This window comes from Aphidius gifuensis, linkage group LG5, assembly GCF_014905175.1.
Source record: "Aphidius gifuensis isolate YNYX2018 linkage group LG5, ASM1490517v1, whole genome shotgun sequence".
Lineage (NCBI taxonomy): Eukaryota > Metazoa > Arthropoda > Insecta > Hymenoptera > Braconidae > Aphidius > Aphidius gifuensis.
The window spans coordinates 9,252,413-9,268,545 of NC_057792.1; the positions used below are offsets into that span (position 1 = coordinate 9,252,413).

Here is a 16,133-nt window from a genome sequence, read left to right on the forward strand (position 1 = left end):
ATCTTTAGTTTTCAAACTGCGAATTAATTGACTGGCAGAAACTACCAGTAATCTACTGGTAGATAACTGGTAGGAACTACCGGTAATTCCTACGAGTAACCTACCAGTAGATTGCTGGTAGGACCTACTGGTAAATCTTACCAGTATTCTACCGGTAAATTACTGGTAGGAGATACCGGAAAGACTTACCAGTAATCTACTGGTAGGTTACTCGTAGGAATTACCGTTAGTTCTTACCAGTTATCTACCAGTAGGTCTTACTGGTAGATTTCCAATGAAAATTACCGGTAGCTACCAGTAGATTACTGGTATGTGGTTATCTGGGATTATTTTGTTTCTTCGTCTGTTTTTTAGGTGCGTAAACCTAGCCTGCATAAGTCTTAGAAAATTTTTCTAGGATAATCATTAGAAGCGTTTATAATTTGTACTATTTTGTACCTAAAAATTAAAGGGTTAAATCGACTTTTTTTCTAGATGACTCGGGGGAGAAAAAAATTGCTACAAACGCAAAATAATTTGTACCGCCAAGCGGAATCTGTACTTCAAAAATAACAACAAAAAAAAAAAAATCATTTCCTCCAAAATGTTGATTAACAATTGCAAATTTTTTTCCAAAATAAAAAGTAAGTTGTGCTTTAATTTGAACCATCAAATATATTATAAAAAAAAAATTATTTAAAAATATTTATTTTTGAAGGCAGTATGGAAACATTTTGAAGTAAATATTTTTTTTTTGTTATTATTTTTGAGGTACAAATTTCGAGTTTGGTGGTACAAATTAAAGTACATCTTACCCTTCATTTTAAGCGTCATGTTGACCAGGGGTGCGTTCCGTAGAAGACCACGGTCCACCAAAAATAAGCGTGGTTTATCATGGTGAATTTAGTTTCGTTGTAGTGTCAGCACTTTATGTATGACAAAACGTAAACACCGAAAAATGAAATTAACATATTACAAAGAAAAAAATAGTTTGGCATAAAAAAAAATTGTCAATTAAAATGGTAGGTGTATATTGTTGTTATCTCAATTTTTTAGCCTTTAAATTGTATTTTTTTTCAAAGTTAATGTTTCAAAACATATCATAACTCAAATGTATGGTTAGGACAGCACTTATAATTTTGTTATCTTCCAGGATCTTGAACTGGCTGATGTTGCTGTTCATTTTCAACAAGAACATTACCATCTACATCAGTCAATAGATAATGTGTTTGAAGTGAAATTTTTCTTTCGATTTTGTTAACTGTTATTAACAAATTTATTGTTTTAATAATTTTATTCAGTACAAAATTCAGTAAACACCACAATCCACAACAATAACAATACATACATAAAAAGGTGAAAAAAAGAGTATACATGAGACTGGTTATTTTTTAGGGATTCCTAGGGAGATTTTTAATTTTTATAGATCCACTCTGATTATGGCCAAAACGGACCGTGGTCCTCTACGGAACGCACCCTAGTTTTATTCAAAAAACAAGTTGTAACACAAATTTAAATTCAAATGATATTTGTTAATTTATTTATAAATTTATAAGTTGGATTGACTTTTCAAAACATAGAAGAAATATATAAACGAAGAAAGAACATTTTTTTTTATGATTGTTAAAATTTTTTGTTTACTTCTTTTTATTTTACTTTTTTTTTTTATCAATACAAAAATAAACAAGAGATGGCCTAGGCTTGAAAGTGGTAACCTATCCGACCTGAATGATGCATATATGACACTTGTATCATTCTGCCGTCTAAAGACGTTGAGTGTATATAAGTAATCTTGCCTTCAAATTCAAATTCTGAAAATCGTAATTCCGAATAGTTTTCAGTCAGTCACATAGCAGACTAAATAGAAAGAGACTTTTTACATTTGTCAATGGAAACACCACTGCAATTCAGCGCTATATAGTCTTCAAGCCACCAGGATTAAGATCAAATAACTGAAATTTTTATTCCCAGTTAAAAAAATCTTACGAAAAAGCGTCAAATACACATCAAATGCTCATAGAATAATAATATCTATGAGCATTTGATGTAGTCCATTTGACTTTTTTTCGTGGTTTCTATGAAATTCTTTTAACTGGGTTAAAAGAACTAAAGGCACTGAAAGAATTTTTTTTATAATTTAACATTTGATAAAAATTTAAAATGTAGACATATTGAGATTTTTTAATTTTAATAATGGTTTACAATTCTTCTTTTATGTTCGTAGAAGATAAACGATCCGGGGGGAATCCCCAATAAAACACAGGTAATCCTTTAACGTTTCTTTCACGAGCAACAAATGAGCTGTATGATGAAATACAATTGCCTATGAAGTAATTTGCAGTTCCTAAAATTGCCAAATCTAAATGTGGTGAAACTGGTTCAGATTGTTTGTGGACGGTCACTTCCATTCTGGCAAGTGCATTTGATAAATCATGAATCATGTAATCATTGTCGGAAGCGATGAATACTGATTTGACATCTTTAGCATTTCTTATAACACGTTTCAGGTGACGGAGAATCAAATCAACATTCGGTAAACACATTCCAGGTGTAGCCTTTCCGCGTTCATTTCTATATCCAAGGCATTGTGGAGCAGCAAATAAGTTCGGAGTACTTGAAATAAATTCACAGGCTCTTACCTATTAACATAAAAAATCATCATGAGAATTCATGGATATTAAATACTTTTGACAGTGTTGAAAAAAAGGTGTTGTTTAAGGTATGTCCAACACCGTTTTTAGAGTGTTGTGGAGGGAAGAATGTCCTAAAGTCAACTCAATCAAAGTTAGTTTTTAGCCAAGGGAATAAGTCTTCCCCTACTCTTTCTTAAAAACATTCGATGCCGTGCCCCCTCCCAAACCAGCTTTGGTAAATTGTTGTTTATCCATTTTACAATATACGAAATGCAATGCTAACCCCAAAAAAATAAATTTTTTTTTTTAATATATCATAAAACATTATATTTACCGTATTTGACTTTATTTCATAATAAAAAAATGTTTATCGACCTATTTTATTTAAGTTTATTCATCCAAAATATAATTTACTATAAATTAAAAATTATGTTGAAAAATAACATCAATTGGATGTTGGTCAACTTGAGTTTATGTTTGAACTATGCCGACTGCTAAAAAGCCAAGGGAATAGGTGCGTTCTTTTACTTGCGGTAGCCTGCGGCTATCCCCACCTCTAATGATTCCTCTCTACTTTTTTTCCCTTCCTTCTTTTGACAACAGCAGTCCAATTCACAGGGCATTACAATTTAAGGCTTTTTTCCTCCACTGGCGGCGCTTGTAAAGCTTTTGTATGTGAAATCTATATAAAAAAAATTTTACAAGCGCCATCACCGGCAAAAAAAAGCCCTAAATTGTAAAAAATTTGCCCTGTGAATTGGACTGCAGAAACTTTACTCGAAAATTTTGTTATTGCGCTTCTAATTTCACGCAAGTCAGAAGAAGAAAGGGAAAAAAAGAAGAGAGGGATCATTAGAGGTGGGGATACCCGCAGGCTTCCGCAAGTGAAAGAACGCACCTAATAGGTCTTCCCCTACTCCTTAAAAACATTAGGGATTCTTTCATGGCGGATTTTCTGGCGAATTTCTACTTCCACTAGATGTCCCTCTTTTTTTTTTACCCCTTCTTTAAGCGTTTGAGCTCCCCTTTTTAACTAGTTATTCTCAAACACTCAGAGAAGGGGTAAAAAAAAAAGGGATATCTTGTGAAGGTGGAAATCCGCCAGAAAATCCGCTATGAAGGAATATCCCTATTTGATGCCGTGTCCCCTTCTCCCAAACTATAGTTATAACTTTGGTAAATTGTATTTTATATACTATAATACGTCAAAATTCTTATTTTTCGCGTCTCTTGTTATTCATTAAAAAAAAAACCACCGACCAAACTTTTTCATATACGGCTCAAAATTTTCTTTTTTTTTTTCATTTTATAATATATCAGTTTTTCAGAATAGTCTCTGTATTTTTTCATATAGTTTCTAATCAGATTTATGTGAAGTGTACTCGGCTGGCCATAAGAGCCTATGTATAACCTTGAAAAATGTCAACTTTATTAATTATTAATTTAAAAAAAAACACCGACCAAAAAACTAGAGATTGTGTATTGTCAGATAAATAATCTACTGTCAAAATTTCAAAACTTTCTCTGTATTTGTACTCCGTGTTGGACATGCCTTAAAGAGTACTATGATCAAGAAGGCGTTTGACTGAGCCAAACGGTCAAATTTTTGAGATAAGCTACTATTAATACATATTGTCTTTCCAATGACACTGAAGTTTTATAAATGTTTATGGAACTTTTTATTGATATATGTAGTTGTAAAATAAAGTAATTTCAAAATTTCAAGTGTTAAGGCATGTCCAACGCTGAACGAAAATACAGAGAAGTTTTTGAAATTTTGACAGTAGATTATTTATGTAATAATACACAATTCCTAATTTTTTTATAATTTTATTGTCGGTGGTTTTTTTTTAATTATAATTAAGGTTGTTTTTAAATCGCATGACCGGGCGACGTTTTGGGTTCACAAGGGTACTTACAAACGTATGTTAAATAAAAAAATTATAGCGCCCCCTCATGCCTATAACTTTTCACTTTACTGATGCGTCATAAGTAGTGTGAGTGTTGCTGGCTTATATTTACAGACACTAATACCATGGTAGAAGTACTACAGGTATGGCAGTAGTCCATGCTTTTTTCGTCGCGTTCTGCGCAGCCTTATTTTTTCAACCAATCAAGAACGCGCCATCGAGCTGTTTTGCTTTTCTTTTTAACACGCAATCTCTATTATAAGATCCTCTCTCTCTAACATACTGTTTTGACAACTATTTTTTATATTGTTGTAAATACTAATAAATATATGTGGAGCATGTTTATAAAAAATCAAAAAACCAAGACAGTTTAACAAATAAATTATAATATTTTCATTGTTGTTTTTTTTTTATGCCACAAACAATAGAGGTTGTGTTGTATTTATTATACTTGGATTCATTTATTTAATATAAATAATTAATTTTTATTATTGATGTATGTGAATCATTATAAAATATACCAAATCTAGTTGAATCAATATGATAACTTTTGAAAAATTTAAAAAAAACTTGAAAATTTTCTTAACAAATTTGTATCGCGCGCGCATAAAGTCTTCCATTTTTGTGGCGAGAAGGCGACCTTTTGATTGGTCGATTCACAGCGGCCAAACCAGGCTGCGCACTGCCATACCTGTAGTATTTCTACTATTGTTTGGCTACAATTACAGCTAAGTAAAAAATCTAGCTAAGTAAAAAATTTTGCTGGTAAAATAATGTAGATATCTAAGTTTTTTTTTTTAAATTTAATTTTTTTTTCCAAGTCCATTATTTTTAGCTTGGCAAAACTAGTCAATAAATAAAAATAACAACGGACGGACATGGAAGCCAGAATGAACGATAAGTCACGTTCCGCCTCCCTGGAGCGCTTGGGCCTGAGTTCGGACGTTGCCGCTAGAAGAATAAAAACGAACGGGAATATCCGAATTCAGTGCCGTGGCCCCCGCGGTGAGGGACGTGACTTATCGTCCATACTGGTCTCCATGACCGTCCGTTGTCATTTTTATTTTTTGACTAGTTTCGTCTAGTTTTGCCATGTTGAAAACAATGGACTTAGAAAAAAAAATTAAATTTTCCAAAAAAAACTAAGTCCCTTAAAAAAAAAAAAATTTAGATATCTGGATTATTTTACTTAGCTAGATTTTTCACTTAGCTGTAATTGTAGCCACACAATCATTATCTGCATTATTTTACTTAGCAAGATTATTTACTTAGCTTCCATTATAGCCAAACAATCGATATCTACATTATTTTAATTACAGCTAAGTGAAAAATCTAGCTAAGTAATTAGCTCGATTTTTCACTTAGCTGTAATTGTAACCACACAATCAATATCTAGCTAGATTTTTTACTTAGCTTCAATTATAGCCACACAATCAATATCTATATTATTTTAGATTTTTTACTTTGCTACATCTAAGGCTAAGCTGAGTTCCTTTTTTTTCTAAGTACATTATTCTTATTATTATTACGCACTGAATTCGGGTGCGTCCATTGGAACGTACCCCAAATTTTCAATGTAATTCAGCCGGCTGAAACCCGTAAATTAAAAAAGTGATTAGCCAATATCTTTTAAACGGCACTGAGGAAATGGATAATTTTTTTTTCATTGATTTCTCATTTGTAAAGTGTACAAATCTGTAGAAAAAAATCAAAATTTAAATTAAGAGTTTTAAAAGTACAAGCGCAAACGTGCCCATACTCCCTATGCTTGCGTGTTAAAGTTGTCAACTTTGACACTAATTATCTGAATTTTGACGCAGAGGAAAATTACAAAAAAATTCCACCAAATAGATAATTATTTCATTTAAAAAATCGGAAATTAAATTACGGGAATTTGATTTGAAAACAACCTTAATAAAGTTGACATTTTTCAAGGAGGTTAAACATAGGCTCTTATGGCCAGCCGAGTACACTTCACACAAACCTGGTTAGAAACTATATGAAAAAATACAGAGACTATTTCGAAAAACTGATATATTATAAAGAGAATAAAGACGAAAATTTTAAGCCGTATATGAAAAAAGTTTTGTAGGTAAGTTTTTTTTAATAAATAAAAGTAAACGCGAAAAACAGGAATTTTGACGTATTTTTAGCTGCGTGAACCCGGCACCCCACTTTATCGTAGAGACTTGTAGTATGGCTCATTTTGAAGGTCTTAATTTGTAGTAATTTGTAGTGAAAAGGGTTTAATTTGTAGTTCAAAAATTAAGGGTGAAAAAAGGGTTAAAAGGTACTTTCTTTAAAAATTGACTTAGAGCGATGAGAGTAGGGCCAAAACGTTCGTTGGAATTTGTAGTAATTTGTAGTAAAAAGAGTTTAATTTGTAGTTCAAAAATTAGGTGTGAAAAAAGGGTTAAAATGTACTTTCGCAGAAAATTGAAGAAAAATAGTAATGAAGAGGTCAAATAGCTTTCTTAGAATTTGTAGTAATTTGTAGTGAACAAATTTTAATTTTTAGTTGAAAAATAATGACACAAAAAAAAAATTTTTTTTTTTTGAGCAATAATCATGATAAAATTGCATAACTTTTTTGTTGACAACCAGAAAAAAATTACGAGTAAAATAAATGGAGAAAAAATCGTGAAAAATATAAGTATATTTTTACTAAACCAGTTTCCCAAAAAAAAAAAAAGTCAAAAAAGTGGAAAAAAAAATTTTTTTTTTACTCCAAAATATTGAATACTAAATAACTTTTTTATTTATTGACCAAAAAACAAACTAAAATATTGGATAGATAGAAAAACATCCTAGCTAATTTGTAGTGAAGAAATTGGAATTTGTAGTTGAACCATTTGTCCGGAAAAATTATTTCTCTCATATAATACCTTAATAAATTATTGCGTAACTTTCTATTTTATTGACCAAAATTCAAACTAAAATATTAAATAGATAGGGAAACATCCTAGCTAATTTGTAGTGAAGAAATTAGAATTTGTAGTTGAACCATTTGTCCGGAAAAGTTAATTCTCTGACATATTCCCTTAATAAAATATTGCGTAACTTTTTTATTTATTGACCAAAATTCAAACTAAAATATTGAGTAGATAGGGAAACATCCTACCTAATTTGTAGTTGAACCATTTGTCCGGAAAAATTAATTCTCTCATATAATACCTTCATACATTATTGCGTAACTTTCTTATTTATTGACCAAAATTCAAACTAAAATATTAAATAGATAGGGAAACATCCTAGCTAATTTGTAGTGAAGAAATTAGAATTTGTAGTTGAACCATTTGTCCGGAAAAATTATTTCTCTCATATAATACCTTAATAAATTATTGCGTATTTTTTTTATTTATTGACCAAAATTCAAACTAAAATATTAAATAGATAGGGAAACATCCTAGCTAATTTGTAGTGAAGAAATTAGAATTTGTAGTTAAACCATTTGAGAAAAAAGTTACGCAATATTTTATTAAGGGAATATGTCAGAAAAATAATTTTTCCGGACAAATGGTTCAACTAAAAATTCTAATTCCTCCACTACAAATTAGCTAGGATGTTTCCCTATCTATTCAATGATTTAGTTTGAATTTTAGTCAATAAATAAAAAAGTTACGCAATAATTTATTAAGGTATTATATGAGAGAAATAATTTTTCCGGACAAATGGTTCAACTACAAATTCTAATTTCTTCACTACAAATTAGCTAGGATGTTTTCCTTTCTATTCAATATTTTAGTTTGAATTTTGGTCAATAAATAAAAAAGTTACGCAATATTTATGTCAGCAAAAAAATAATTTTACGAAAATAAAAGAAGGGTTGCCTAGGCTATAGAAATTTTTCATCGGGCCCCCTATACTCTATATGACGAAGTACATATACTGCACGCTATCTAAATTTTAATAATTAGAAGTATTCAAGAGTCCATCATAGATAGCGTAAATTCTATATTATATTTATTAAAAAAACTGAAAAAACTCAAAAATTGTAAACGAGTCTCAAAAATCAGGACATTTAACAAATCAGGACCGTATCAGGACAAGCCGTTCAAAATCAGGACATGTCCTGCTAAATCAGGACGCATGGTAACCCTAAGTCCCGATATCTATTAGATATCTTTTAGCTACAGTTTGGCATTAGTTTATTACGTTTGAAGAACTAAATGCATTCTAAACTCAAGAAATTTGTACAAATAGCAAATTCATAATTATCTTCTATTACCCAGTCTACTCCATTGCGCAAATGGATTCCTACGAATGCTCCTCTAGGCATAGTCATTTTGATGAAATTTTTGGCTTTATTCTGAATTTCATCATTCCAGACAACACACTTTTGAAGATATTTGTTTTCATGCTGAACCGGAAAGCTGGCAGGAGCTCCAGTAAAAGCCAGTATAGGCCAATCTACAGAAGGGTATTTTTTCTTCCACTCGTTTGCAATATTTGTGTGATGAACATCATAGTGGAATGGTCCATAGAATTCAGAGTTCGTAAAATTAACATTGAAAGTGTTCCAGAATGGACCAAAAGGATTTCCTTCTTTGGCGTTGCAGGACTCAGTACTTCCCCGAGGGGAATAGCACAATGATATTCTATTTTCTTCTGGCCAAATAACAGGGGCCAATCTTTTCATAAAATTTTCCATTGTAATAACTTTATGACATTCAGCTAATGACGTCAAGTTGAAATAAGTGTCAAAAGGGACTTGGATAGATCTCACTTCTCCAGTGCGGTATTCGACCCATGGCGGAACAATTAATGTTCGATTTAGGGCTATAGCGAAGCCCAAGGCACCCAAAAAGTGATCTGCTTGATTCCCAAATCGACCTAATAGTTTCAACCAGAAAAAAACATTAATTCATTATTCTAACTATTCAGCAGTTGCTTTTTTTTCTGATCGGGTAGCAACAAGTTGTTGCTATTATTTTTTCAATAGGAGTTCAATAAAATGTTGTTTGTTATATGAAAAATATATTCAAATTGACTTTTTAAGGCTTGTTTATAGATAAATTTCATAGAGAAACTGTTAGTAGATTAAAAAAACTCTTTACCCATGCAGGGACAGTAAACAATGTATCCATTTGTGTCAAGAGATAATTCCTGAGAATGCGATCCACTGCCTATTATTAAAAACGACACGAAAATCACAGATACTAACATGCTATTAAGTTGGTACTGAAAACTTATGGAATTTGATATTGTAAAAAGCACAATGATTTAAAAAATGTTGATATCTCCCAGTTAACAATATTTCGGTAACTTACTGCTAGGGACGGGCACGGGCATATTGTGAGTTTTGGAGTTGTTTACAATTATCCATGGATAAAACGTTTAAAACGTATTAAACTGCAAAAAACCATAGGTGTGTTCGTTTACTATTCACACCGAGCGTATGCACGGGGGAGCGTTCGATAGCAGCACCAGCACTCCAATTCACAGCACCCGCACCCGTATTCACGGGGCAAAATTGTTCTCATTAGGGCTTTTTTTTCCGCTGATGGCACTTGACAAAATTTTTTTTATATAGATTTCATATAGAAAGGCTTCACAAACGCCACCATCGGAAAAAAAACGCCCTAATGAGAACATTCTCTGAATACGGGTGCAGTATTCACAGGGAAACTTTTATACAATTTAGGGCTTTTTTTTGCCACTGATGGCGCTGTCCTCAAGCCAAAATTTTTTATATAGATTTTACATATAAAAGCTCCACAAGCGCCACCGGTGAATGAAAAAAGCCCTAAATTGTAATGCCCTGTGAATACGGGTGCAGGGGTGCGTTCTAAACCGACTGACTCTACCACATTCATTTAAGAACGACCGGGGTTATAGTCTGGTGTTAACTTAAGGAGGTTATGCACAAATTCATTGCGGGTGTTGCGGGGCGCTTCTGACGTCACAGACAAAACTGAAATCTGGCTACATTATAAAAAAATAAAGTGAAAAGCGCCTGCGCCCCGTATACAATATATGGGATTGCAGGGATGTGTGTGTGTGTTTGAACATGCCATACGTTGCCACATCTAATTTTTGTAAAGTTTATAATTAATTTCTCATTAATTGACCGATCAACATAGGAAAATTTTTCGCGCAATTAATAAAACTCGGTTTCTATATGTATATGTGTGATTTTTTTCAAGACTTTTTCATCATTTTTTCTATCCGAAAAAAATGGTTGAAATCTCCATAAGAGCCAATGTTAAATATTATTTTCAATAATTATTTACAAAAAATTTAACCGATCAACATAAGAAAATAATTATACCGTTGTATTCAGAATGAAAAGATCTACTTGTGTACAAAATTTCAGAACATTCTCATTATATTTAAAAAAAAAAGAGTAATTTCTGCATAACCTCCTTAACTCTGCCTAACTCTACCCCGTGACTCTCTATTCAAGAACGCACCTCAGCCGAACACTTAGTACAAAAAACCAGAGTAACATGGAATTTTATGTTATCATATATTATCGCAGATTATCACATACAATTGCATATAATAATAGCCACGTGAAATTCTGTATGGAAATGAAGCTATACCCGGTGAAAAAAGTTTATATGTAAAAATATATAGCTATATGAAATTATATATGACTAGCGCCGTCGACGGCCGGAAGCGGCTGCCTCCGTTGTTACTAAATGCCAAATGCCAATGACACGTCATCATGTGGTGTGAATAACAAAAAAAAAAAAAAAAATGAAATTTTTAATCAGAAGAATAATTGGTTTACAAATAATATTTGACGATGCCTAATAGAATGCGTAAGCCCAGCCCACGAAAACGGAACCGTTTTAAAATACTTTACATCAATAAAATAAAAATTTCCACCTTAATAACAATAACATAGATTGTAAAGTAAAATCATATAGTTCATGTCTTTCTCATCAAAAATATCGACATCAAAAATACCCACATCAAAAATAATAGGCACCATGCAACTGTTGAAAAATAATTTTCATTCAACAATTTTTTTTCCATCTATTGTCTGCCATTGCCTGCTAATAAATTCTGTTATTATCGGTACATAAATAAATTAGCAAACGTCTTTTTCTTTGAGAAAACAAAAAGAATTTGTACTTCTATAAAAAATCAAAAAGAAATAGCTTACTCCAAATTTTAATTTACAATATCCTGTTATTATTATTGATGTACGAACCCCGATTTTATGAGTGAAAATTAGCTTCTGCTCTTTTATTTATTTATTTATTTATTTATTTAATTTAGTAGCCCAGCGGCAAAAAGCCATTACAGGGTACAGGATAAAATTGCTCAATAGCAATTTAACACATAATACAGAATAATATTTACAATGATTACTTAAGTGTTGTTATTATCATTAGGATACAGATTAAAATTAAACCTAAATTAAAGTAAAAACTAAAAAGTTAAGAGTAAGAAATAGGAACAAGAATAAGAAGTAAGAATAAATGCTGATTTAGTTTCTAGGTATTGAATAATCTTTATACAAATTTATCGCCTAGATATTTTTACACAATCCAACACAAAGCTCGATGAAATAGAATTAAAGTCCATTATTTTACTGAATAATGCAGTCTTGCGACATATATTATTAGTAAGATTTACTATATGTTGGAGAGGAGGTTAAGTTGATGATACACAAGAGCCAGACTTAGTGTAAAATGGTGACACATTACGTAATTTAGTAGCTAGCATTCTTATCCTGACATCAGATAAGAGGTCAGGACAGTCAACAGCCCCAGTTAGTAATTTAATAAAGAATATGATTGTAAGTGTGTCACGATGCATAGAGATATTGGTCATCTCAGCAAGCTGGATCAGGGTATCATCATCACAACCTCTATCAAAGGACAGAGCTTGTGTACTATGGGTGCGTTCCGTGGCTATCCAGTCCGTACGAACTTCAAAATGGCGACGAAAAAAATGAAAATTTTAATAATGTTAAAAGTTACTATGATACATCACTATAGCCAAAGAGAAGGCCAGAGATTTATAAAAACTTAAAATATTAAGTATTACTATTTTTTTCAGGTTTAAGTTAACAGAGTTTCTATTTAATTATTTCAAATCTGTCGAATAAATTGGCTAACGTTAAATTTGATCAGATTATTTTCAAATGAAAAAAATCAGGTCTACCACAACAAAGAATCAAAATATTTCCAAACTCCGCCATTTTGAAGTTCGTACGGACTGGATAGCCACGGAACGCACCCGATATAACAGATATATTTTATAAATCTACGCTGCACTTTATTAAATAGTTTCAATTGTTTATGTGTCCTCAATGCATAAACCGCAAGACAGTAGTCAAGCTTTGACTTTTCTTGAAAATAGATAAGCATTTAATTTAAAAAATCTCACGCGTTTGTACATAAACGTTTTGGAGTAAATATATTTTTTTTTTCATCATAATCATCAATTAATCATAAATTAAATCAAATAAATTTTAATAAATCAAATTAAACAAAATAATAAAATCAAATTAAAAATTGCTTTTTATAAAATATAAAATCAATTAAATATTTTAATAGTTAATAAAAATAAAACATAAATTTACAATTAATGTCGCCAAAAAGCCTCAATTTTTAAATACTCGTCGATTCATCATACCTTTAATAATCAAAAGACGTAAAATATCCAAAAGAATCAAATGTCAAAAATTTGAAGTATAAAGTTGAATAATTTGCTGGATAAAAAAAAATTTAAAAAAAAATTAGGCGCTGCAGTTTTTATTATTCATTATATTATTATTATATCATGTATCGAAATAGTGCCTAATTTTTTTTAAAATTTTTTTTTATCCAGCAAATTATTCAACTTTATACTTCAAAATTTTGACATTCTTTTGGATATTTTACGTCTTTTGATTATTAAAGGTATGATGAATAGACAGGTATTTAAAAATTGAGGCTTTTTGGCGACATTAATTGTAAATTTATGTTTTGTTTTTATTTCACTTATTTTGTTTAAATTAATAATAAATTATATTTGTAATTCGTCTACTTTAAATTGACCGTGAATACCATAATAAATAATAAATAATAATCGAATACTAATTTTCTGGAATATAAAAATTTAAACGTGTATATATACTATATATGTACGCTTTGAATAAAAGGAAAAAGAAACAAATTCTCCATCAATGATAAATAACTAACACATGCGGCTGCATACACACATATATAAAAAAATTCAGGAGTAGGGATAGGCGCGGGGTATGCGCAACGTATCCGAAGAAATTAGACATTTCAGCTTGAAAATTTATTTTTTAGTAAGATTTGATACCTGGCTTTTACAGACTCTTATATCTTTTTTATTATTTGTTGGAAAAAATCGAGAGTAGGCTTATTGGAAAGAGAGGCATCGATATACATAGTGAAACTATTTTTATTTTTTTTTTTTAACAAATAATTAGAACGCCATTTGATAAATTAAAAACGACGACGTCACGGACCACTGACTTAAAATACTTATACCCGGTAAAGAGTCTCGCTTTTTAAAAATTGAGGCGAGACTCTATCGAGTCTCTTGATAAAATAAATTAATACCAGTGAAGTTAAAACTTAAAACAATTGCTAGTGACAAATTATTATTTCCAAAATTATTTAACCTTTCCTAATCCTATATAAAAATTATTGACTGTGACATTTCTCCGGGGTGTTATTTTCTGTGCTTCGAGTTTATTTTACCGTTTGGATTATTCGAGACTACCAACATCAAAAGGCAACCATCCAGCAGTCCAATTCACAGGGCAAATTTTATACAATTTAGGGCTTTTTTTTGCCGGTGATGGCGCTTGTAAAATTTTTTTTATATAGATTTCAGATACAAAAGCTCTACAAGCGCCGCCAGTGGAGGAAAAAAGCCCTAAATTGTAATGCCCTGTGAATTGGACTGCAGATTGACATGCTCTCAACAATATTGGTTTCGGATTTTTCTAACATCAAGGTACATCTACAATCGTAAACATTCCCTCCTAACCCGTTACCCTGTAAGGAATAACAAAACAAGAGGATTTTATAAAAACAAGTTAAATAGCAGGCTCATTAATTTATATTATTTTCAAAATATTATATTATTATTTTTTTTGGTTAAACATTCTTCTTTTTTTTTGTTATTTCATAGTTTATATAAATTAATTAGCCTGGTACGTAACATTTACCAATAATAAGTATAAGTGATTAACTTATTATTGCAATAAAAAAAATGAAAAAAAAACACCGAAATCCGCCATCTTGATATACCGAACCAAACGAAGGTTTTGGAACGTACCCCAGAGATTTATAAAAATTTAAAATATTAAGTATTACTATTTTTTTCAGGTTTGAGTTGACAGAGTTTTCATTTAGTTATTTCAAATCTGTCAAATAAATTTGTTAATGTCAAATTTGATCAGATTAATTTTGAACGAAAAAAAACAGGTCTACCACAACAAATGATCAAAAGATTTTCAAACTCTGCCATTTTGAAGTTCGTACGGACTGGGTAGCCACGGAACGCACCCAAATACTTGGTATCGCCAGCAGTCTGATTCACAGGGCAAATTTTTTACAATTTAGGGCTTTTTTTTGCCGCTGATGGCGCTTGTAAATTTTTTTTTATATAGATTTTACATACAAAAGCTTTACAAGCGCCGCCAGTGGAGGAAAAAAGCCCTAAATTGTAATGCTCTGTGAATTGGACTGCAGGACTTGAAAACGGTATCTCCTAGTTGAAACTCCAGAGCCTTACTTACTTAACCACAACCGATATATAAATTTTATTTGTTTCATATACCCCGGAATGTAAAAAAATAAGTAGCTGATATATATTATTGACCAAACAAACTTTCAATATTAAATACATAACAGTGGCTTTTAATAAATTTATGTATGTCGAAAGAAGGAAAAATATATTAGTTTATAATTAGTTTTGGTGACCAGAAGAACAATCGACAAATGTCAAGTCATACGTTGGCCAGTCTTTAATGTGCCAACTCTTGGCTTAATTTTATATTCTCAGTCTTGGCCACCCAATAATTTACCAAGGCTCGGCCAATGAATTGCTTGATAAGAGCTGGCCACTTCTTCGTTAACCAATGGTCGGCCAAGTATGGGCATACGAGCCTTGGTAAGCAAATAACCAGCCAAGAGTCAGCCAAGCCTTAGCCCATGAATGGCACACGATTGGCTGCCAAGCATTATATTTCATCTCTGATCTGCTTTATAATCACTGCCTGATTGGATAAAATTATATATTGCTTTATATAGGTATATATGGTTATATACAAGTATATGTTTCCACGAAGTTGACCGAAATATAGTTTATAAATATCTATAGATAGTTATATATGACGATATATAACTATATATAATAAGATATGATTGTATGTCATCATGGACTACGTTTGATAAGCTTCAAGAGCTGCTAGATATAACCAGATGTAATCATATATTATTTTATATAACAATATGTGATAATACATATGTATACGTTCCACGAAGCCGACCAAAATGTATTTTATGTAAATCTGTATATAACTATATATAAGTATATGTGATTATATAAAGTTTTATATAATTCTATACAGGCATTTATGATCTTGAAAATTTTTTGACCACTACTCTTATATACGATTATATATAAT

At 31.1% G+C, this 16,133-nt stretch overlaps 1 protein-coding gene across 1 annotated transcript; it reads right to left on the bottom strand.

Moving 5' to 3' along the window:
• Positions 1–1,058: 1,058 nt before the first annotated feature.
• On the bottom strand, positions 1,059–9,906 carry LOC122857543 (GDP-fucose protein O-fucosyltransferase 1). The gene is made up of 3 exons (XM_044159790.1): positions 9,580–9,906; positions 8,751–9,355; positions 1,059–2,618 (listed from the first exon to the last, which is right to left on the bottom strand). Exons 1-3 carry the CDS (start codon positions 9,686–9,688, stop codon positions 2,178–2,180), a joined length of 1,155 nt encoding a protein of 384 aa, XP_044015725.1. The 5' UTR covers positions 9,689–9,906; the 3' UTR covers positions 1,059–2,177.
• Between the last annotated feature and the right edge of the window lie 6,227 nt (positions 9,907–16,133).

What these genes read in the sequence shown, in the direction of transcription:
- LOC122857543 (XM_044159790.1), bottom strand. Translation starts at nt 9,688, where the DNA reads ATGTTAGTATCTGTGATTTTCGTGTCGTTTTTAATAATAGGCAGTGGA. An exon ending in TGTTTACTGTCCCTGCATGG is followed by an intron (nt 9,356 to 9,579) that starts GTAAAGAGTTTT and finishes TGAAACTATTAG; the next exon opens with GTCGATTTGGGAATCAAGCA. An exon ending in TGCGCAATGGAGTAGACTGG is followed by an intron (nt 2,619 to 8,750) that starts GTAATAGAAGAT and finishes TTATGTTAATAG; the next exon opens with GTAAGAGCCTGTGAATTTAT.